The sequence below is a fragment of the Pocillopora verrucosa genome, chromosome 3, assembly GCF_036669915.1.
Source record: "Pocillopora verrucosa isolate sample1 chromosome 3, ASM3666991v2, whole genome shotgun sequence".
Classification (NCBI taxonomy): domain Eukaryota; kingdom Metazoa; phylum Cnidaria; class Anthozoa; order Scleractinia; family Pocilloporidae; genus Pocillopora; species Pocillopora verrucosa.
The window spans coordinates 23,068,853-23,090,728 of NC_089314.1; the positions used below are offsets into that span (position 1 = coordinate 23,068,853).

At 37.7% G+C, this 21,876-nt stretch overlaps 2 protein-coding genes across 4 annotated transcripts; both read right to left on the reverse strand.

Moving 5' to 3' along the window:
* Positions 1 to 584: 584 nt before the first annotated feature.
* On the reverse strand, positions 585 to 9,525 carry LOC131787387 (uncharacterized). 3 transcript variants are annotated; one of them, XM_059104499.2, is made up of 9 exons: positions 9,011 to 9,525; positions 6,896 to 6,978; positions 5,631 to 5,921; positions 5,094 to 5,164; positions 4,925 to 5,011; positions 4,140 to 4,661; positions 3,487 to 3,549; positions 3,199 to 3,249; positions 585 to 2,380 (listed from the first exon to the last, which is right to left on the reverse strand). In XM_059104499.2, the coding sequence occupies exons 2-9, from the start codon at positions 6,909 to 6,911 to the stop codon at positions 2,282 to 2,284; spliced, it is 1,200 nt and encodes a 399-aa protein (XP_058960482.2). In that variant the 5' UTR covers positions 6,912 to 6,978; positions 9,011 to 9,525; the 3' UTR covers positions 585 to 2,281. The 3 variants fall into 3 exon arrangements, with proteins under 3 accessions (XP_058960482.2, XP_058960481.2, XP_058960483.2); XM_059104498.2 differs by having other exon boundaries at positions 9,003 to 9,525; XM_059104500.2 differs by lacking the exon at positions 9,011 to 9,525 and adding an exon at positions 7,238 to 7,807.
* A 737-nt stretch (positions 9,526 to 10,262) lies between these two features.
* On the reverse strand, positions 10,263 to 19,020 carry LOC131787402 (uncharacterized). Its single transcript, XM_059104519.2, has 9 exons — positions 18,776 to 19,020; positions 16,913 to 17,212; positions 15,932 to 16,341; positions 14,779 to 14,865; positions 13,915 to 14,370; positions 13,706 to 13,798; positions 13,038 to 13,196; positions 12,394 to 12,538; positions 10,263 to 11,847 (listed from the first exon to the last, which is right to left on the reverse strand). The coding sequence occupies exons 1-9, from the start codon at positions 18,825 to 18,827 to the stop codon at positions 11,819 to 11,821; spliced, it is 1,731 nt and encodes a 576-aa protein (XP_058960502.2). The 5' UTR covers positions 18,828 to 19,020; the 3' UTR covers positions 10,263 to 11,818.
* Positions 19,021 to 21,876: the final 2,856 nt, after the last annotated feature.

Genomic DNA, 21,876 nt, shown 5'->3' on the forward strand with positions numbered 1-21,876 from the left:
AAACCAGGCACATGTCGAACTGGAGAGACCGTTGTATGGTTTCCCCAGTTCTCATTCTGTCCTCCTCGATCTTTTCGTGGCTCTAATGTCAATGGACAGCTGCTTACAGCGGGAAAATCAGACAAAGCCAGGCAGATGTCTGAATGCAATTGCATACAATGCGAATTAAGTAAGGTAATTTCCGTATTAAGCAAGTGCAGGGGTTATCATGAATTATGAGTGTCTTTCCAACGTAAACAAGTTCAAAAATTTGAAGTAAAATGCCGATTTACGACTGTGAATACGATGTTAGGGTAGTTTCCAAACGGAAGCACAACCAACCATGCGTTAAATTAGCAACCTTTTCTCTACCAATTCATATTTTAATTTCATACGTTTCAGTGCACATAGAGAGCGCGAAGCATACCCAAGAAGCCTGGGTAAGATTTGATGCCGAGGAAAGAACCGGGTACCAGGCTCCTAAAAGGGAATACTGCCTGACACCGCACACACAAATTCAATGTGCTCCAGTCTCTAATTAACTGATGCTCAATTCTTTTTGCAAATATCAATTAAAGTTACACTAACAAAAAAACTCAGTTCTCAATTGTTTTATTAACAAAAATAATAGTAATAATAACTAATGTGCTAGCGAGGATCAGCCTCTCGTGTCGATTTTTATCTAGAAAGGCGAATTCCTTGTCTTGATCAAAATGAAAAGTATATCCTCTGTTGAATGAAAAAAAAACTGAGGAACTAGGGATGATAAATAGGCCCTGTTTTACAGGACATTACAGACTTTAATCAAATACTGAAAAAATAGAACAAAAAAAATGGCTTCACATTGTAGAAGGGACGACTCAAGATATTGAGGGTAATCTTAAGCGTCATATACGAAATTGTCTTTTATTACAATTAGACTTATAAATAATCGTTTGAGAGATTGAACAAACATAACAAAGAGGTAAAATGAAGCAAAAGGAACGAGAATGATAAAGGATGACATAGAATGAAGATGATCAACAATAAAAATGACGGCTTATCAGTTTCAGGATAACTAAACATTTTCCAAACAATTCGTACTGCGAGATCACATTGACTTGTCCGCCCGCAGGATCGCTGGGTCCAACCCAGTAAGTTCTTTGTAAAGTTCTTCTTGGGCTGCAAGTACAACCTGTTAACCACAATATTTATCTTTGACGAAATTTAATGATTAAAAGATGAACAGTGCTGGAAAGAGTCTATCATTCTCTTTGGTCCGCCACAATTCTGCTAGCAGCGGATTAACATTTCTCACCTCTGTTCGGTTTAACAACTCTGATTCTGACTGACTCTGATTAACTTAACTTTATAATTCGCTATCGGCAGGCAGGAGTAAGCATGCAGGCCAACTGACCTTGGAAGATTAAACATTCATCGATCGTCAACAGAACCCTAACCTAGGCACTTTCACGAGGATCTCACGGATGAACGAAATATTATTTAATGCTTCCGATAAAACAATCAAATTTTGAGTGCAAAAGCCAAACAAAGAACTTAAATGTACACCTAGACAAGGTCAGCTGACGAACAGCACCTCCATTAATGGAAATTATTAATGGACGTTAGACAAGAACATTAAAGTTGAGAAACTCAACTTCATAGCTGAAACCCAATAAAACCTGACTTTGATTTAAAATCTTAACTTAATGCTTAATGTAAAAAAAAGTCAATACATCATATCTTATCAACCTGATACATCGCAAAAGTGCTGTGGTTAACATTCAATAAAATATATTATAAAAGGTGAAAAATTTAAACTCTACCTGACCCCTACCAGTTGTTACACAAAATGGCATTGGGACTCGTTATTTTCATTTGATTCGTCCATATGGAGATTGTGGAGCGCTCTTCTACAAAAAAACTTAAATGAGATATATCTAAAGCCTCTGCACTTATTCAGTTGTTGAGACTGTAATCCTGTGATGGTTAAATACCACCGAGGAAGGGGGGAGAAGGGTGGAGGGGTGAGGGGGGGGGCAGGATGGTGAACCAGTTCAGTTGACTGTTTAAAAAGCAAAGCTGAGGCGTTGTGGTTTATCTTAACTACCCATCGGGTAAAACATCTTGTTTAGTGGCACATCAATACCTCAACCCTTTGGTCTTAACTTCTGGCCATGCCACTTACTGAGCATCACCAGCTAACAAGGGAAGTAGAACTAATCACAAGATAACTAGTCTATCAAGTGAAAATCTATTTCCGGAGTGTTCTCTCCAAGCAAGATAATAAACCTATCTCAGATTAACGACAACAGCCAATTAATTATTTCTCGTCCTCAGATTTCTTATCTTGATAAGACATAAGAACACAAGATTCTTTTTCTTGTATCTTCTTCTTTTTCCAGGGGATCCTTGACTGCACCTATTCAAGAAAAAGACAGTTACACTTGTACTTAATTACAACGCGGCACGAAAGTCCAGTTATCATATTGCAAAAGGATTTTGACAGGAGCATATTTATGGATCCTCGAACATCTTTTAATTTTGTAGGCTCAAAGAAATATGCTTCTGTTGATAATTCCCTTGATGCAACTAATAGTATCTTACGTTTGACACAGGAAAATTTTGCTTTCCAAATCATTACTCATTGTCATTATTGTTATTTATAGTCTTAATTGAATAAATTCGTCTTTGAGCTGGGGCTGAAATTTGAGTGAAGAAATGATCCTCGTAGAAGCGTTTAAGAGAGTTTAGAGTTAAGATAACCTATTTTTCAATTTACATTAATTCATTTTATCTAAGTAGTGATCAGATTCCTCTGTGGGAAGGAGGAATGCACCAAAATTTGCTTGCTCCCAAAATATGGCTTTGTGGCTTAGCTGGTATGGGCGCCCATCTAGTATATGGGAGGCCTGGGTTCGATTCCCATCGAAGCCCGAATTTTTTGTCCGACTTCTTTTCTGCAATGGCTTCAATTGCAGCTCACGTGCGTGGATCATTTCTATACATGAATTATTTTTATTAATTATCACGCTCTGGTTGGTGAATGTTGGGTCGACCCATCACGATAAACTCATATCCTCTCTCGTTTATTTTTTAATTATGGTTAGGGGAAGTTAATGTTTTTTAAAAGATAAAATCAGTAATCACAACATTTGTTGCACAGGTGTAACTCAAGTTGTCTAACGGCTTTGTTAAGGGGTGCTTTGATTCTATACATGGATAAAAAAAATCTTCTACCTTTGTTATAAACTCTTTTGGCCGGGCCCCTTCTGTACTTGATCTGGGTTTCTGTTCAAAAGAGAAAATTGAATACACATTACAACACAGTCATTTCCAAATAACCTCGCAGAGGGCAGGGAACGGTTCGTAGATTCATCTTGTTATACAGTGATTCCCTCCCTCTTTTTGCTCTGTCCAAAAGGAAATTGAAGCCAGTCAACAACAGATCCACTTTTATCAGTCAGAGGAACTTTTTTCTTAAAAATAGATCAGTCAAAACGAATTGAAACTCGAGCAGACGCACACCTGAAATGGTATCGGAGTTTGTCTCTGAGAAGGAGATGTTTCAGACTTCTTCAACTCATCTCCCTGTAAATTGAAAAGAACAAAATAGGGATGATAAAAACATAATCAGGCAATAGCATAGTGCATTGTTAAATTCAGCATATGACTTTTCGTCTATGTAAGCGATGTTTCTAACGTCCGTAAACAGTTCATAACGACGAAAATACAATGCATTACCTAAATAACTTATTCCATGGTTTCAAATGTATAGAACGGGCCAACATTTTGCTATTTACGTAGTTTTTTTTCTAAGCCCCGTAAGGGCGAGGAAAAATGCGAGGACCCACGCCTACTCGATGTTTCTAAAGCTCGTAGATAGTTTACAACGACGAAAATACAGTGCATTACCCAAAATACCCTATTCGATGGTTTAACATATGAAACGGATGGACATTTTGCTATATTCACGATGAAAAATGCGAGCAATGAGCAAAATATCCTCTCGTATTAATTGCAAGTCATCGAGTAAAATTTTCTTTGGTCTACTAATTTCCAGTACTTTGGCTAAGCCCAAACTTATCAATGACCCATCCATACTAAATTAACAATGAACATCTGAGCATTTAAAGAAATCTTACAGAGTAGCGTAGATAATTTTTTCCTTGATAACATACCGGAGAGAAAAGCCGTATCCAAAGTTTCTCCAGCTGCATAATTTGATTTTTCCTGCCGTTTTGGTACGATATTAGGTTTTTCAGATTTCTTTTCTCCTCCTCTGACATGTCATCTTCTTCCGACTCTAGGTCCTGCAGACGAGCGCTAAGATCATTATGCACTGATCTCAGGCTGTGGTAGGTAAAGTCGTAGAAAGTTCTTCTAAGAATATAGTTACAATAACAAGCCTCCCTTGTCATTCCGGTTACTTTGGTGTACAGCTCCTGTAGAGTTCGGCTATTTTTCTCGATGAAATCCAGCTTGTTGGTCCTCGCAAAATTATCTTCCTTTAGTTCGGATATCTCCAAACTCTTCACAATGTCCATCAGCTTTCCTTGGAGATCTTTCAAATGGCTGAAAATTCTTTGCTCCTCTTCGGTAAAACCATTGTTCGCCTTTTCTGCCGATGCATCCACTTCGCCTGTAATTTCAACAATTTCAGCAGCAATGTGACTGCTAGCGTCAACACACTTCTTCAGTTCCTACAGCGCAGTATAAAATAAATCAACAACCATCAGATACCAATTTCATAAAACTTTTGATATTTGTTCGTCATTCACATGGTTTTTCTCTTTTATTATACTGAATAACATGGAAATGCCACCAGAAAAAACCTGCTGATGCACCATTTTAAATAATGCTTTATAAACCATGAAGAACTGTCGTCGATTTCACCTTCGATCGAAAATGTCGAAAGAGATAACTGTTTTAAGAGAGAATGTGGATCTGTAAAATTGATGGTTACCTCAGGAGATGTCTTAAATTCTTTTCCCTCACTCTCCGGCCACATGAAATATATAGTTTTTCCAAAGCAGTCAATACCCAACATAACCTGAGAAAGTCAAATAACAAGTTCAGCGAACAGATAAGACTCTGGGAGAACAGGAAAAATGTTTACATCAACACAAACAAACCTCGTTGCCATCATCAAGTTCAAAGGTCCCAGTAATTTCAATCAATATCGTTCTTCTACCATTGGAAGGACCTGTAAAAAAATGAATGACTAACATGTAACTTTCCCTAATTTGCCAGCATGCCTTTATTATTTGCGCTGCCGGACGAGTGTTTCTTCGCCCGCGGCGCGTCAGAAGATTTGTGACGAGTCCGAGGGAGGTCCGCCGGAGGACTGGCACTAATAATCATATAGTTAATACCAAACCCCTTGCAAACCCTCGTACTGGCTTGCTTTACTCAAGGAATCAGACTTTCTCGCTGCCTAAGAAATTATTGTGTCGCGGCGTAGAAATTAGAACCAGCTCAGGCTAAACTTTTCTTCGCAAATTCAATTTATTATCAAACAGACAGAAGAAGGTAATTTCAGCACAAAAAGGGCCAGGAGTTGGTTGCTTCATCAAAAAAGGACTTTGTAGATTTAGGCTCCCTTACTTTTAAGGGGCTTACTGAAGAAGGGTGCTTTGACGGAAGGGGTTAGCTTTCTTCATTGCACATACCAATCAATCTTTCAGCCAGATTTTTCAGTTCGGTTTTTTTCAATGCATCAGCTAATTTTCCGGCAGTGGCACCTTCTTGGCCTTCCCTCTCTATCCATCGCACCAAAAGATGGAAGGAACGTTCACTTTCTTTTTGATTTTCATTCTGAATGGCTTCCACTACCACCCTCTTAAAACCCAAATTTCGGGCCAATTCTTTCCATCTGCTTCCAATATCCTCGTGAAGGTTGCGTTCGTGAACGAGAGCCTCGGTTAAAGGTTGTAAGGGATCCAGCGACACAAAAGAATTTCCTAAATGATGTAAAACGCAACATATATCTGGCACCACTCTTGATAAAAGGATCATCATAAAAATAAATATAATCTTGTGTCACCTCGAACATTCATGCGTGACAATTTCAATGTAAGCTGTCGAATTATTACGCGACATTATAATGTAAAAGGAGGGAATGATTAAGATAGACGCAGAAAAAAACGACTTCACATGAGCTATGCGGGACTGCTTATTCCCGTGAAAAGCAATGTAGATTGCCTGTGTGTGATTTTCGTTTTGATAATATTTAAAGGAACGCGATGAGGTCGACAGCTGTGATGTGTAAACTAAACTTACACGATCAAAATAAACATGCTTAAATATGTAAATATGTCTAGGCTTAAGATTTTGCTCAAACCAATTTCTTTACTCGCAGTTCAAGGCTAGATTACGAAATAGAACTACCTTTGTGAAGCTAGTTATGTGATTCTTTGCCAAAATTCACTTTTTTACGTTACGACTTATAGCTTCCGGGTGAGTTGGCAAAGCACATTGGTTACGAGTATTTAAAGATGATGAATCATTGAATTCCATTGAATCCCCATTAAAAAGATCCGATTACTTTCTAAAATCGAAAGTGCAAGTGCCATGAAAAAAAAAAAGCCTTCCCTGTTTATAACAAAGGTGTGTGATGAAATATTGACTCACAAATAATTACCACAGCTAGAGAACCTGGGCCTTGACACGCAATGATTTATGAACATTAAGACCAGTAATAGTGGCTGACCAGTGATGTTGTGACGTAAGGTGTTTTAATTTTCACGCCTCAGACAGCTTAGTCTGTTGACGCTCGGGACAAGTTTCGATGCACCATCTCCCCCTCCCCCCCCCCCCCTCCCTCTCCACCGTTATTAAACACCTAAGCTTCCTTCCCCAACCCACAGCAGACCCTTTTGCCGTTGAGGAAATAAATTAAGCGAATATTTGATTTTGTGATAAGCTCCATGCTTACCCGGTATTTGAGTCATTCCTCAAGCTAATAACAATTCCTCAGATCTTTTCGTGGTCTGTTTGGAGGAAGTCCCGCGCTATTTCCTAAAATAGAATGCTTTGAATGGTCAGATATGTCAGATTAAATGGACGAAATAACACGCTTCAATTCTAAGTTCTTAATTACTGTTAACTTAGCGCTGTTCAGTTCTTCATGTACCAAACTTGATCCAATAAATGCAGTTTTTGTACCACTGACTTCAGTCAGAAAAGGCAAATGGGCAAGTGCCCTCTCGATGACGTGTTTCGATTCCTAGTGCTGTTTCAATCAACTCCTTTAAATCATTGTGAACAAAATTGTTACCTCTTTCCTTCGATCAATTGCTGCTCCAATGCAACAGAAGTAGGAAACTAGAACAAAAAAGCTGAGGAACGGCGAAAAAACGGCGCGCTGAAGAGACTTTTCATGCAATTTCCGTATTACTCTCATAAGGGAAGTCGGGGTTTTTCCCACAATAGTGGTATGCAGTAATAACCATTTATTCTAAGCTCTGAGCGAATGAAATCAAGGGCTTCCCAAAGAGAGCCGGCACTTCCTGTCAACATACTTAGTTATCCATAATGACCTCAGTATATAACTGTCAAGTTAACAATAAATTTTCATATCCATAACACTGAAAAAGTAATCACGCAGGAAAACTACCAGAGAGCGACGAGCCCTTCATTTTCTTAATCTTAACTTTTAGGCCGAATTTTGGACCTAGAAAGTAACCTTTAGTTTTGAAGAATTCAATGCGGTAACATAATCTACGGCAAAATAGACACCTATTCCCGGTGAGGGGTCAGTTTCACCTCTTTAAGAAAAACAAACGCAATTGAACCAACTTTACATAGATACGAGGATTATGGGAATCAAGTAGTTCTTAGAACGTACCGGAGAAGCGAAGTTAAACAGATGCTTAAAGAATTGAAAGCCACTAATTGTTTTTAACAACGAAGAAGCCGTCAACGAAGCATGACTTCAAATGAATTGTGTGCCGGACTATTTACATGGTGCTTTAGTATTATCAACTGAGTTTATACGTAAATTGGCCACCGTATATAAAGAGTTTAAAGGCCGAAGTTTCGAGCGTTAGCCCTTCGTCAGAGCGAAGTAAGCACCCTCAAGTAAGTACCGCAGTCGCTCTGACGAAGGGCTAACACTCGAAGCGTCAGCTTATAAACTCTTTGCGGTGGCCAATTCACGTTATCAACCCATTTGATAATACTAAACTACCCTGTTATACTCTCCCACCGACGCAGCACCAGAGTTTATTTAGAAAATTACCCCCTTTATCCATTTGACTATTTATATATCTACTGTCTCCTAAGATTCAAGGCTAGATCACAAATTCAGGCGGCATCTTTGTCACGCTAGTCTAAAGTGACCTTTCACTGAATTCAGAGTCGGTTCTGACTGAGATAAGCTCTGTTAACTGATGAACCATTTACTTCTGTTGTCCTATGATAACAGAAATTTCGATCTATTGACCTAAAGGGAACATCATGACATCTTAACAAAACCAAAGAAAAACTTCTGCTACTTTCAAACGGTTTGTTCATTAAGAAATTTCGCCGCGCAAGAAACTAAGCCCAGGCATGCACTGATTTGAGAACTTGAAATATTTACCAATCAAACTGACTGGCTCGTTACATAGTCATGTTGGATTTATTCATTTCCGTGCTTCGAACTGATTGGTTTGTCAGAGAAGAGTTTGTTGGAACCCTCCCCTCCCCCCGAACTCTACAACTCCCTACCCTACCCAAGCCATGCCTTCCTCATGCGGAAATACATGTTGTACTCAAATAATTTTACGATAGTCTCTATTCTGAACTAAATTTTTAGACAATTTTCTTGCTCAGAAGAACTCCACCCTTGAACTTTGTGCGGTCTATCTCGGGTTTGTCTTTCCGTAGGTAGAAAATGGACATCGCATGGAAGATGCCCGGCGTTCACTCTCATGTCAGTTATGACGATCAAAGCGAGCAAATTGACAATTTTGGATTGTAGGTTCCTAATTGACGTTAAATTAGCGTAGCATAGTCGTTTAAATATCAACATAGATACCTTTAAATGCCAATATGCGTACCTGATTACCTGCAGTTAGACGTCGGGCAAGTGCACAAGTATTTCCTTGATGGCGTCGTTCGATTCACGAATTCCTTCAAATTAACAAATTTATCACCCTTATCCACAGCTGCTATAACTGGACAGGAGTACGAAATTGGCGAGTGTTAAGGAGCGGGGAAGATGGACTCATTCTGGAGCAGAATTGAAAGTGCAATGTTGTGATTTGTTGTCGGTGTTTTCCCGAAGTTGATCAATGACTTTTTAGGCCTGAAGCGGAACACAACGGCGGCATAATTTAAAAAAGCTAGTAGTTGCAATACCTGCCATTGATCTACGATGACCTTTCTATTCAGTTGAGAAGAAAGAAATTACTAAAGCAAGACGGAAATAACTCAGGGGAAACTCCCAGAAGCAAGCAAACGCCTGGTTCCCTTGCAATAAGATAACTGTAAATTCCAAGCCGGGATCGAGAAAATCTCAGCTTTAGATTTGTGGAATACAAGCGAAAACACAATTTAAGACAAGTAAGCAGAACAGTGTTTTGGAGAAAGTTGGCATGAGAACAATTCTCTCATAGGTGGATTGTTTCTTACGCATCGATGGAGTCATTGTGTCTTCCAATTATATGTATGTATGCAAAGGCATTCTGCCAAATATATGTCAAATCTATTTTACCTCGTTTCAGTGTACGGTGTGCTTAGTCACCATGGAGGTATGTCACTAGTGAATCGCTGATTCATCGCATTACTTTCATTTCCTTTCTTGAAGAAAACTGCTTTACTTGCATTTCACTACCATTGTTTAATTATCAGTAAGAAGATTCAAGCTGGCACATGTTGAGCTGAAAAGACCATTGCATCGTTTCTTAGATTCTCATTGTTTCCTGCTCGATCTTTTCGCGGCTATTATGTCAATTGACGGCTGGTTACAGAAGGAAATCAGACGTAGCCGAGAAGTCTGAATGCAACTGCAATGCGGATTAATTGAAGTAGAGAAGCCTCAGGCAATGGGATAGTGAAGATGCAATCTCTACTGCACTCAACCCAATTCTCAGAATATTCCTAAGGCTTTCTCTTTTCATACGAAGTTTACACGCAAGGAGCGCATAGGGAGCGCGAAGCATACCAAATAAGGCCTGGGTAAGATTTGATACAGAGGAAAGAACTGGGTATCAGGCTCCCAACAGAGAACACCGCACGCCTAATACTGCGCGTTCCTAAACAAATGCTTTTTGCAAAATTCCCCTTTCAACTCGAGTTACCATACCAAACGAACACAATTCTTAATTGTTTTATTAAAAATGGAAACATTAAAATAATAATGTTCATAACTATTGTGCTGGCGAGGACCAGCCTCTTGTGCCAGATTCTATCTAGAAATACGAATTCTTCGTCTTTATCAAAGTGACGGCTACATCCTTTAATAAATTTTTAACACTACGGAAGAAAAGACAATACATAGATCCTATTTTACAGGGATCAACTGACCCATAACTAAAAAAAGGAAACGTCAATAACAACGTCAGTTTCAATTTAAATGGGGTGAGCTATCGATAGCGTAAATAAAAATAAAAACAAATAAATTAACTTTATTCGAGTGTCGTGTAACTTTAGCATGGTGTTGCTAATTGGGGACACTGTAACATAAATAACAAAAAAATAAAAGATATACATTAAGACGTGTGTGAATTAAGTAATCATTAGCGTCATGCAGCGTTATCTTTAACTACCAAAAGACGAACATTTTACGCAACTACCACTTAGCTACCCAAACTTCAGTTTCAGACACAACTACTGAACAATGGTTATAATGCCGTAACTGATTTCAGCTGTTTTGGGTCTTAGCTTTTAAAAAGTGCAACCATTATTTTTACATTTGGTAAAAATATAATTTTTGTCAACTCTTTTTTTGTTTCATTTATGGCGATCACGAGTGTTAGCCATACAGTGTATGTCTTTTATTGCGCAGTCTCGGAACTTATTTCAACTATTTTCTAGACGATACGTACAAATCGAACGAAACACGTGAAAATGAACTATTGTTAGTTTCTACCCTCTCACAAAAAGATAACAAACAACTTTCTGAATAACCCGTACTGCTAGATGACACTATTTTGACCGCCTGCGGGGATCGCTGGGTTCAACCCAGCTTGGTAAAACTTCTCTTTGACTGCACGTACAGGTTAGCGGTAAAAAGTGCATTTAAAAATGTCTTTTAAGAAGGAAACATTGCGTTGAGTGCTCACTGAAATTGGCGGAATTGCATAGGTACAACAAAAAATAACGATACAATTCTAAATTAGTTTTCCTTGGTTTTTTACGCACAGATTTACGGTCATAATTTTTGCCATACGATATTGTAGTCGATAAATGTAATAATTTTAGAGTCAAGTCATTGGACAGACGGAATTTCACACAGAAATCGATCGTGTATGAAACGTACATTTTATGCAGCGTACTAATATTGTTGCTATTGCTCTTCAGTTCATTACTGCTACTTAAAACTTTAGAACAAATTTGCAATGTCATGCCCTAGCGAGACGAAAAAAGCCGTACTAAAGATATTTCTAAGCTCCTACAAAAGATTAAAAAAACTTTTGATACAAAACTAGAGAAAATCTTCATCTATTTACATGTACCTAAACAGAAAAACACTGACTAAACTAATGAAACAAGTATCTGCCAAACACTATTATTACATAGCATTGCATATCATAACCACACAGAAACAAAGATATGTACCACAGTTAATAGTCCATGTAGATATTATACGTGCAGAGTGTGAGTTTTTACAGCTGATGCTGTTGAGGACAAAGATCTCACTTCCATGAGCCACCTATATAATCATCTCTTCTGTGTCTGGATCTGAAACATGACCAAAACAATACATCAATAAACAAGAAAAAGCAGTTTTTTTCTGTACTACAAGTGGAATATGGCATACATCCTGCATGAAAAGTCACTTCAAAGAGCACTTCCTTCTCAGTTGGAGCAATAATACCGGCCTGCTATCTGTCTTTTATGATAGAAGTCATAACAAATCACCATACAACAACAGAGTTGTAGTCTTATTGACTCAGTTTATAATAAAACTAATGGCGGCCTACAAAACAACAAATTACTGGGCAGCTAAGAAATTATGAGATACAATAAATATTCTGACAGATCCAGACAACCAGTAATTATCCTCCCTAGTTACTTATTTGCCAAGAGTTGACCAGAGTAAAGACAAAAGTAAGAACCCAAAGTTGTCTACAGAATTATGAGTGGTTCAAGTTACACTTGGATGACCAACAAGCAGGCCACCAAATCAAACTATTATCTATCCAAGTAATTTCTCTCATAAAATAATTGCAGTGAATTTATCAAGGGGGAATTTTTTACATAAACAATTCCTCTGGGAATACTCACCATTATGCCACTTAAGAGGGAGGAACTGATCATTATCATCACTGTGTGAAGTTACAGCAAGGTTTGCATAAGCTTTCTTGTGGTTGGGCTGCTCCTGGTGCCTGGAGTTCCCACCAGATACAGGACTCTTGAAGTCAGATGACATCTACAGAACAAAAGCAAACAAGCATTTAAATTGGCTTATGTTGATTGACACAAGCCTAATAATATAGCTCCCCAGCAAGCTTCTCCTAGTTTTATTATTGGGTAAAGACTGGGGGGATGGATAGCCACTGTCTTCTCCACAATGGGACAATACCTTATTTCTACCTCAAGCAATTGAACATGTGAAAGAATTTGCATATTATAACTATTAATATCATTTGTTACAATAATAATAATAATAACAATATTATTATTATTATTATTATTATTATTATTATTATAGGATATGGAGGGCAGTCTGTGAGACTTGCTCACACACAAAAAAATGACTTAACCCAAAGCTTGAACCAAGAATTCTTGATCCACAGTCATGACTGCAGTTAGCTCAATCAAACGCATCTATTATGTCTCCCTAAGCATCGATACCTTAATTTTTTGCAATTTGTTTCAGGAAAACACAAAAAACTCCACTCATACCATCCACCTTCACACCAACTAACCTTAAATGCTGGGACACCTGACCAGTCAAGCGAGTGAACAAAACTTGGCATAAATATGGGGTTTTCTTGTGCTAGTAAGTAGCTTTGTCTTGAGGATGATGATGATGATGACGATGATGATGATGATGATGAAATAGGATTACTGTTGGCCTTCCCTAGCTGCAGAGAAATCACAAATATTGCCATCAGATGTTATTCTGACATTAGTAGATTGGACACCTTCTTCTGCTCTGTCACCTCCACTTTCCTTTAGACAGATTTAGCCATGATGACCAATTTGTCTTTGCAAAGTAAGTGAACCTCTTTCTGAGGTATATAACAGGGTAATTTATTATTATCAACTGAGTTAATAATGTAAATTGGCCACTGTAAAGAGTTTTGTTGGAGCAAATGACAAAGGGCTCATGCTTAAAATGTCAGTTTTAAAACTCTTTACAGTGGCCAATTTATGTTATCAACTCAGTTGATAATACTTAATTACCCTGTTATACTCTTCCACTGATGCAGCACCTCAGTTTCTTTACCCCCTTTGTTCCATTTCTGAGGTAGACTTTAGTTCTTCTCCCAATATTGAAATACCATTTACATATTATTTTTGCATGATGCAGTGCAAAAAAACAAGCCCTGCCTAATTCATAACTAAAAATGGTCAATTAATTTGTAAATACCTTCTTCTTGGCCCCAGAAGTGGTCTTTTTGCTTTTCAAAGACTGAGTAACTTTTCGTCTTCTACCAATACCAATTATCACATTTAATGCACACTGCAGGTAGGAAGGAAAAGTACATTGTGAGTTTGGAGGGAATTAACAAAAATCAGTGTAAACTTGGTTCCAATGCAATCAATAGTTATTTGAAAACTAAAAATAAAAGATTTTACCATCAGTGGTCCTTCAATGTGATCATTGTCATCAGAGTCCATTGTCTCTTCAGAATGCTGACACATGCTTTGTCGTCTCTTACTATCCAAGTGCATTTCCCGATGCTCTTCGCATACTGAATATGTCCTAGTTGCTAAGTTGAAGATTCTTTCAGAGGGAATACCACTGATTGAGATTCGCCTGTTTCTGGTTTGGCTCATCCTTTCCAGTTCATAGTGTAAAAGAGTCAACTCTTTTTGGACAAGGTCTTGTTTTAATGTGTACTGTCCACAGTTTTGACAGCTGAATTTTTGTCCAGAGATGTACTGATGCTGATTCAGCAGGTGGTTCTGGAGTTGTTTGATGACAGCAAGCAGATTTTGTATCATCTTTTGCTTCATTTCTAAGTCCTTGAGAAATTCTTCAGTTTTGCGCAAACGCTGGCTTTGTTTTCTTAGCACCTGACAATCTATGCACTGTTGAAAAGTAATAAGGGAATGACAGGTTAAAAATTTTAATTGCTAATTACTGTCAATCTTATGAGGGAATCTTTCCACCCAGATCATGAAATAAGTACATAAGTACATCTACAGGTTGGAGAACACATTACCCTGAACTGTTCAGAGTTACAAACAGAGAATAATACAAGAGATTGTAAAAGTAAAGGTGATTTCTGGAAAAAAATACCCTAATGCCACTTTCAACAATTAAATCATTACCAAAAGCTTGTCTCTGACAATACAAATAAAGTGATTTTTTTTATACTCATCCCATAGTCTTACACCCATTTTGCCACATAGAATTAGTAGCTTTAGCATTAATTCAGTTGATTAGTAGAAAATGCATATGGACAATATACAAAGTACAGTGTATGTTGGCCTCACCTTTCTCACAGCATAAGCCTCCACTTCACCCTCTTCTTGTTTGAGGACCAACCTTTGGGATGTCACTGTGCTTAAACACACAAGAACCTTTAAAACGGTCAGAGATCAGACAATGCCTGTTAGTACACAGCTTGATTCAGATGCTCCAAGCATTAAAATCTTGCCTTCATCTGAACTACTGCATTTGATAAATTAATATTTATTTTAACCTGTAATTACCCAGATCTGACTGTTAATTCTCCCTTCTAGCTGCTACACATTCCCTTTTAACTTAGTTACAAGAATTTGGTGTCAGATCAAGATAACAACTTATTCTGGTTGCCTGTTTGCAGGATAATTTATGGATACTATTGGGAGAAGTTACATGTCAATCACTTGCAAGCTTGTATGAAATTATTTTAAGGGGGGATAAGATGCATCAAATCATAAAACCATGGAACAAGGCCATTTTGACTGTTTCCAGTGAGTGTTCATGTACAACAAATAAGTTACATGTATAATAATATTCCTGGAAAAATTTCTCAGTTCTGATTGGTTAAGTTAATGCATTTTTCAGGTAATTCAGTGCAGAAGAGGGTTAACTCAGTGCAAAGAAGTACCAAACCAGACATTCTCATTGGTCAATAATCAAAGAAACTCATAGAGAGCCAATCAAGTGCAAGCCTTGGATGTCACAACATTTAGATGCACTGAAAATTTGCGAGCAAAACAATGGCTGACGTATCAAGTAGGTTTTCTTTCGCCACTGCAACAACAATATAGTGGCTCACCTCAACAACAATAAAGTGGCTGAAAAACAGCTCTAACAACAAAAACACTGTAAAAAGCACTGCTTTTTGGGTTGTCGGTTTGGAAAAAAGTGGTGTTTAGTGTCATGTGATTACCTATACAAATGAATCCAAGTGCTTTTGTATTAAGCTGCTTTATTGTTTCAGCAAGAGAATCAAGTTAAGCAACAGGAGAGACTTCTAAATGTCTCAGTCGGAAAAAAAACCAGGCCATAAAAATTTACCTAAGAATTCTGCCTGATAGCCTGAGAATTTTATGATCTCCCATAAATAATGAAGACTTTGTTTTGATTAATACTAGCATTTGATGAACCATTCATATTGGCCACTAAATTATTTTATTGCAATTCTTTTTGCATCATTACCTTTTTATCTTCACTCAACACCCTCTCTACTTTTAAATTCTCAGGTTCTTCCTTCCAGTTATATAGGATACTTTCACTTTTAATAGCACTGTCTATCACTAGATGTGACAAGCCTTGAAGCGAAGGAACTAAAGTCATCAACTTCTTGGCAACATCTGTACGCTTAATATGCAACACTGACAGAAACAGCTTTTGAGGAGTGGCAGCTTCCCCAACCTCTGCTTTCCACTTCAAAAGAAACTGGTATGCTTTCTCTCCAACACCCTTGTAATCTTCATCAATGTTATTGAGAATGCATTCTCTTTTCAGCATATAGCGTCCAAGTATTTTCCAAGACACACCAATATCTTCATGTATATCACCAAATATAGATTCCATGGAAGGGTCAGAAAAAACATCCTGGTATGGGGCTAAAGAAAAAACACAAAGTTAGTGCAATCCTTTTTAACAATCATTTTTTTCTTCATTTCAGTTTCAAGTACACACACATTCTCTTAATGAAAATTTTTGCTAATATAGTATAAGGGTGATACTGGGGAATATTGGTCTGTGCTGTACTAACACAGACTGACTGTAGCCAGGTTTGTACAAGTCAAATACAACTGAGGGCAAAATAACCTCACTAGGGTACTGTGAGTATAAGTAGTCTTTTACATGGCACTCAGACAAAACTCCCTTATTTTAAGTTTGCTAGCTTTTGCACACAAAAATTAAATTGCTCATGACTATTACCAGGGAACAGTCTGTATGGCAAAATCCCAACCAAGTAACAACCAGACAGAGTGCTCTGATTTACTACAGGTCTACCTTGCCATATAATGATAATAACTATCAACAAGTATATATTAAAGCACCTAAACAGCAAAAGAAAGATTCACACTATAGCACTACATTGCACCAAGAAAAACATTCAAAATTTAATATAACCACAACATTGCTTACACAATGTTTAAAATATTTCTTAAAACTCTCCACACATACCTGCTGGGAATGAAAACAATTGTTTCTTTGCTTTTGGCTTTGGTGAGCTGGTAAGTCGTGATGAAGGAGGTGGTGACATCCAAGTTTGATCACTACTGGAAAGTGAACTGGATGACAGTGATAATGGTGAGAAAATGCCAGAGTCCCAGGAATGAGGAGACTTGTTCAAATATTCTTCAGCAACAACACAATCATCTAGAGAGAGAGGTCGCCGTGAACGAGACTGTGTCAGTGGTAGGTATTGCATCATAAGGTTTATCTTTTGCAACCTCATTTCATCATCAAAGACATCTTCAGCACCTGAAAAAAAAATGCAGTTTGTAGTTTCCTCATTTTTAAATAATATTTAATCATTCGTTAGAAAGGAAGATAGAGGGTTTATATGTTTCAATGGCTGATAATTTTTACCTTTTGATATAAGAATGTGGATTTTACTAGTCAAGCAAGGGCAGCTATTAATTAAGTTAATCAACAGGAAGTCATGTCTACCAATTTGCTATTTTGTTTTCAAATTTATTTACTGGTGTTGCTTGACAACAAGTATATTACCCATAATTTATTAGGAAACAATAACATCATTTAAATACAAAAAGAAATAGTTTACTAGTTAATTCACCATAAAATCATATAGTCTCAATTTTCATTAAAATGAGGCCTGAGGCAACTTGATCTAGCAACTAATGGGATTGTAATTTAACAGTAGCACTTGCAAAACTAACAATCAAATATTTTCCCTGATTTAAAAGTGTTTTCCCTCTAGTTCTATAGAAACGTTGTAAAAACACTCAAAGGTTACACCCATGTGTTTCCTTCTGTTATCACTACGATAAAAAAAAAAACCAAAAAAAAACAGTATATCTGTCTTTGTTTTTCTCCGTATCATGACTCAGCAGCATGCTTCATGATCCAAATTAGGAAGTATTATTTTTAGGCTGAGCAGGAGCTGGACAGCAAAAGATAAGAATTTGCCCAAGGTCACGCAAAGACTGTAAATTGGCAATACTTCCGCGAAAAACTCATTTTCACTCAATTAAGAGATTGAAAAATTTATAACAGGTCGAAAAACTGGCTTACACGATTCGCGTATGACACAATTACTTGCACAAGCCTGTAGAACTAATTCCGATTTGATATTGTTCGCTGTTTCAAATATGCTTTATCGGCAAATACTACAGATAATGCGATAAAATAAGTAAATTACAAACACAACATCTAACCTTCCACCGGGTTAGAGCAACAACTCAAACTAAAATTTCCTACGAGCTGTAAAGATAGAAATGAAAATATGCGCGACAGAAAACATATGATTTTCTGTCCAATTACAGCTGATAAATATGCATTTTCATGAGCAAATAAAAAGGCAAAACTCAAGGGCATGAATCTGAATTGAACGAATTAATCAAAGTACCCCAACTAATACCATGATAGCTGCGTCCAAAAGACAATTGACGATTATTAGATTTTCAAGTTGAAACAAGGAATTATAACCCCAGAGTACTCACGCCCAAAGTGAACTTCACTTCAACTAACAACACCGATCGACATGCGTTCATTGTGGATCTCAGATACTTCGAATTTTATCTCTGGAAAACTTGGGCCGCTTTTCTAGGATAAAAAGTTCAAACATCATCCGTATGACGCAAAAATTTCTTCCAACGTAACCGCATGCATTTGCGAATCGGTTTGTGTGGGTGAACTTCGCGGTTTTGATTCCCGCATCCGTCGAGCGAAGTTCGTAAACAAACTTCTCGTATTTTATCTTTTATTCTCAGCACCTTTACAATTATTGCGCCTTCAGTTAACTGAAAAGCTGTTAATGGGAATGAATACCCCGAGAGTAATTAGGACATCGAGTTTACCTACCAGCTGGGCAGGACAAGTTTGGAGCACTAATGCCCAAAGCACTTGCAGCCATTTTGACTTTCAGAGGACTTAACCACCTTTCCTCTGCTTTTCCGCTTTTCCTTTGGACGAATACCTTTCGATGCCAACTGTTACCTCCCTACATTGACTTCAACTTCGAAAAGATAAGCCAATGAGGTGGTGATTCTCTTGCAACAGGAAAAAAATTTCACTTAGACGTAAAACCTCCCCTAGATCAACCCTGGCCTTTGCGTTACTATGAACATTACGTCAGTGATATAAATAAATCCGCCAATTACAGGTCTTCTTTAAAAAGTAAAAATAAATCTGTTTCTGAAGATTTCGAATAATTTGTCTACAAAAAATTGACTCGTAAAACAATATTTTACGGTGATAGTCTAAAATATACCATCAGCTGATCGAAGAAAAGTATATAGGCTAATTTGTCAACTTCACCCTCACTACCCCACAGGGTAGGATATCGGCGCTATCGTTCAGGTTTCCAGATTTCCGAGAAAACAACACTAAACCACCTCAAATGTCGCGTGAAAGATATTAGCGTACAATAACCGTAATTTCGTAACTCGTGCTTACGTAAATAAAGGTCAAACAGACAAGGGTTTTTTTCCACGCGCTGAAACAAAAGAGTTTTGAAACTTCCTGTTGAATAGCCTGAAAAACGACAAACTTACCCGGAGCTTTTCCTCTCACTGATCCCATCATTTTCCGCAATGAAGACTAAATTTTTAGCTTTAATATTATTCTTAAACTCTGGTTTTAGAGGTATTCTCTTTTCTTTTTCCCATTCTCATATTTTCCCCTTCTCCTTTCACGTGCACATTTTTTGCCCCCCCCCCCCCCCCCCCGAGGAAACATCTCTTGGAATGCGCACACCTTGTAGCTGACATTTGCTTCTGATCTCATCTCTCGCATCTCAAATCTCTATCGTCGCCGGGCAAATATTTTCTTGGTTAGCGAAATCTCCACTTTGAACGAGCTTTTCAGATATCTCTGATTACTGTTCTGTGCTCCAATTAGGGTCAAGTTTGTAAATGGGCGAGCGTAACAGAAATGTTGACTACCAAAGAGACATGAAATTATCTAAGTAGTCTGGCAGGCTATGGACGAGTCAATAGTTTCAAGAATAACGGCTATAATTTGAAATCAAGCACTTTGAATACAGATGATCAAACACTTTTTTCGTAAAATGAAAATTTCAGATAACAGTAGTTCAGATGTGGTAATTTGGTATCAGTATCAACTGAGTTGATGACGCAAATTGGTCACCGTAAAGAGTTTCAAAGCTGTTCGTCAGAGCGAATGCCGAAGGGCTAACGCTCGAAATGTCATCTTCAAAACTCTCTATGTTTTCAACTCAGCTGACAATACCAATTTACCTTGTTATACTCCTCCACCGACGCAGAACTACAGTTTCTTTAGAAATTCAACCCCTTTATTAAGTAGTTTGGTAATTTCGAAATTGTCTAATCACTAATGTTGAACTGGTGACTGGTTCAGTGATCACGGAAGTGACTGAGTCTTGATGTAGATTCTATTTAAACATTACAACCCAAATTAGTAATGTTAAGGAGTGTAAGCATTGTTATTAATTCTGAGTCACGCCAACGACTTCCGGTTAAGGTTTTTCAAGGACGTAAAATTTAAAAAGGTGTAATATATTTCCACAGTGAATAGGCCAGTAAATTGAAATAATTAAGTGTCATGTCGATGCCAAACGGTTCAACGCAGAAATACTTTAATTCATAAAATAACGGAGATCACAGAAGCACTCTGATTAGTTAAAAAATCAGTAGATTGTATCGAAGAACTATTAAAAGGTTTGTAAATATTATGCGTCGTGTGAGAATTAAGTGACATCTTTCTTAAACAAGATATGTGTTAAAATTTACGTTACTTTTGTGGATGCGGTTCTGACTAAGATAAACGAAGAAAGAATCTTCAAATGTCTGATTGGGTGAATGAAATATATTACCTGTTGTTCAAACAAAAAAATCGATGGATAATTTTCCAGTTATCTTATCTTTCCCCCTGATTGGATACGACGACGTCTCAGGCTTTTTTACAATATTTGTTTATATAAAGAGGCGAACAACTATTAACTATGGTGCACAATTTGCGAAGTTTTTCTTTTCGGAATTAACTGGTAAAGGCCCTTCGTCGGAAGCAATTTTCAGGCGAAAAGGCAATAGTTGTTTCGAGAAATCTATCAGTCAAAGTGTTTTCCTGACACCGGAATCAGGAAAAGCCTATTAGGTTCGCAATTACCCCCTACCCGATGTTGACGTCATCTGTGACCTGTGAATAATGGACACAAGGCGAAGTAGGGTAAAAAACACTGCTGCATGCTGATAGGTCAAGAGGAAGCTTCTTGCGACTGACGTAACATCACGAATCAGCTCTAATTGGACACTCTATCCATTCAACTTTTGCAAAATGTCAGCAATTTTTTTTAGCAATGCCAGCGCTAATCGCTAATCTCCTACCCGGCGTTTGGTTGGTTCCCAAAAGTACTAATGCGATAGCGTGAGTAAGGCAACAATGAATTAAAGGGAGAGGTAAACAGGAGAACTGGGTAGATTTATTTATTTCTGTTTTTTCGTCACCATATTCCCACTAATAGCGTAGCTCTACTTTCTGCATGTAAACCCACACACAACCCACAATTCCTCCAATCGCTCCGACGAAGGGCTAACGCTCGAAACGTCAGCTTTTTTACCCTTTACGGTGGCCCTTCACAGTGGCTAACTCAGTCGTTAACACTAAATTACCTGCTATACTCTCCTACAGTTTCTTCAGAAACTTACCCCCTTTATTCATTTATGAACTGGTTCATTTGTTAATTTTGTTGATCCAATTAATTTAATTTTTACGCTTAATCATCACCATTGCTCATCAGTTTGAGTTTGATGTGATAACTAGCAATTTCATTCACCCAACAATCAAAATTTTCCGCTTTCCACCGTCAAGTCTGAATCATTTAAAACCGGGCAGTCACGGTACAAATGTTATTTCAGAATGTCACGTACGCGTCACGAAATTCAACCAACCTCACAAAAGAGAGTAGATTGCGAAAGAAAACA

Coding starts and splice junctions, on each gene's coding strand:
- LOC131787387 (XM_059104499.2), bottom strand. Junction 3,250..3,486: donor AAACTCCGATACCATTTCAG/GTGTGCGTCTGC, acceptor TCTTTTGAACAG/AAACCCAGATCAAGTACAGA. Junction 2,381..3,198: donor CAAAAGAGTTTATAACAAAG/GTAGAAGATTTT, acceptor TTTCTTGAATAG/GTGCAGTCAAGGATCCCCTG.
- LOC131787402 (XM_059104519.2), bottom strand. CDS start 18,827: ATGGCTGCAAGTGCTTTGGGCATTAGTGCTCCAAACTTGTCCTGCCCA. Junction 17,213..18,775: donor AAACTTGTCCTGCCCAGCTG/GTAGGTAAACTC, acceptor TTTTTTTTTCAG/GTGCTGAAGATGTCTTTGAT. Junction 11,848..12,393: donor CCCTCTTAAGTGGCATAATG/GTGAGTATTCCC, acceptor GTCATGTTTCAG/ATCCAGACACAGAAGAGATG.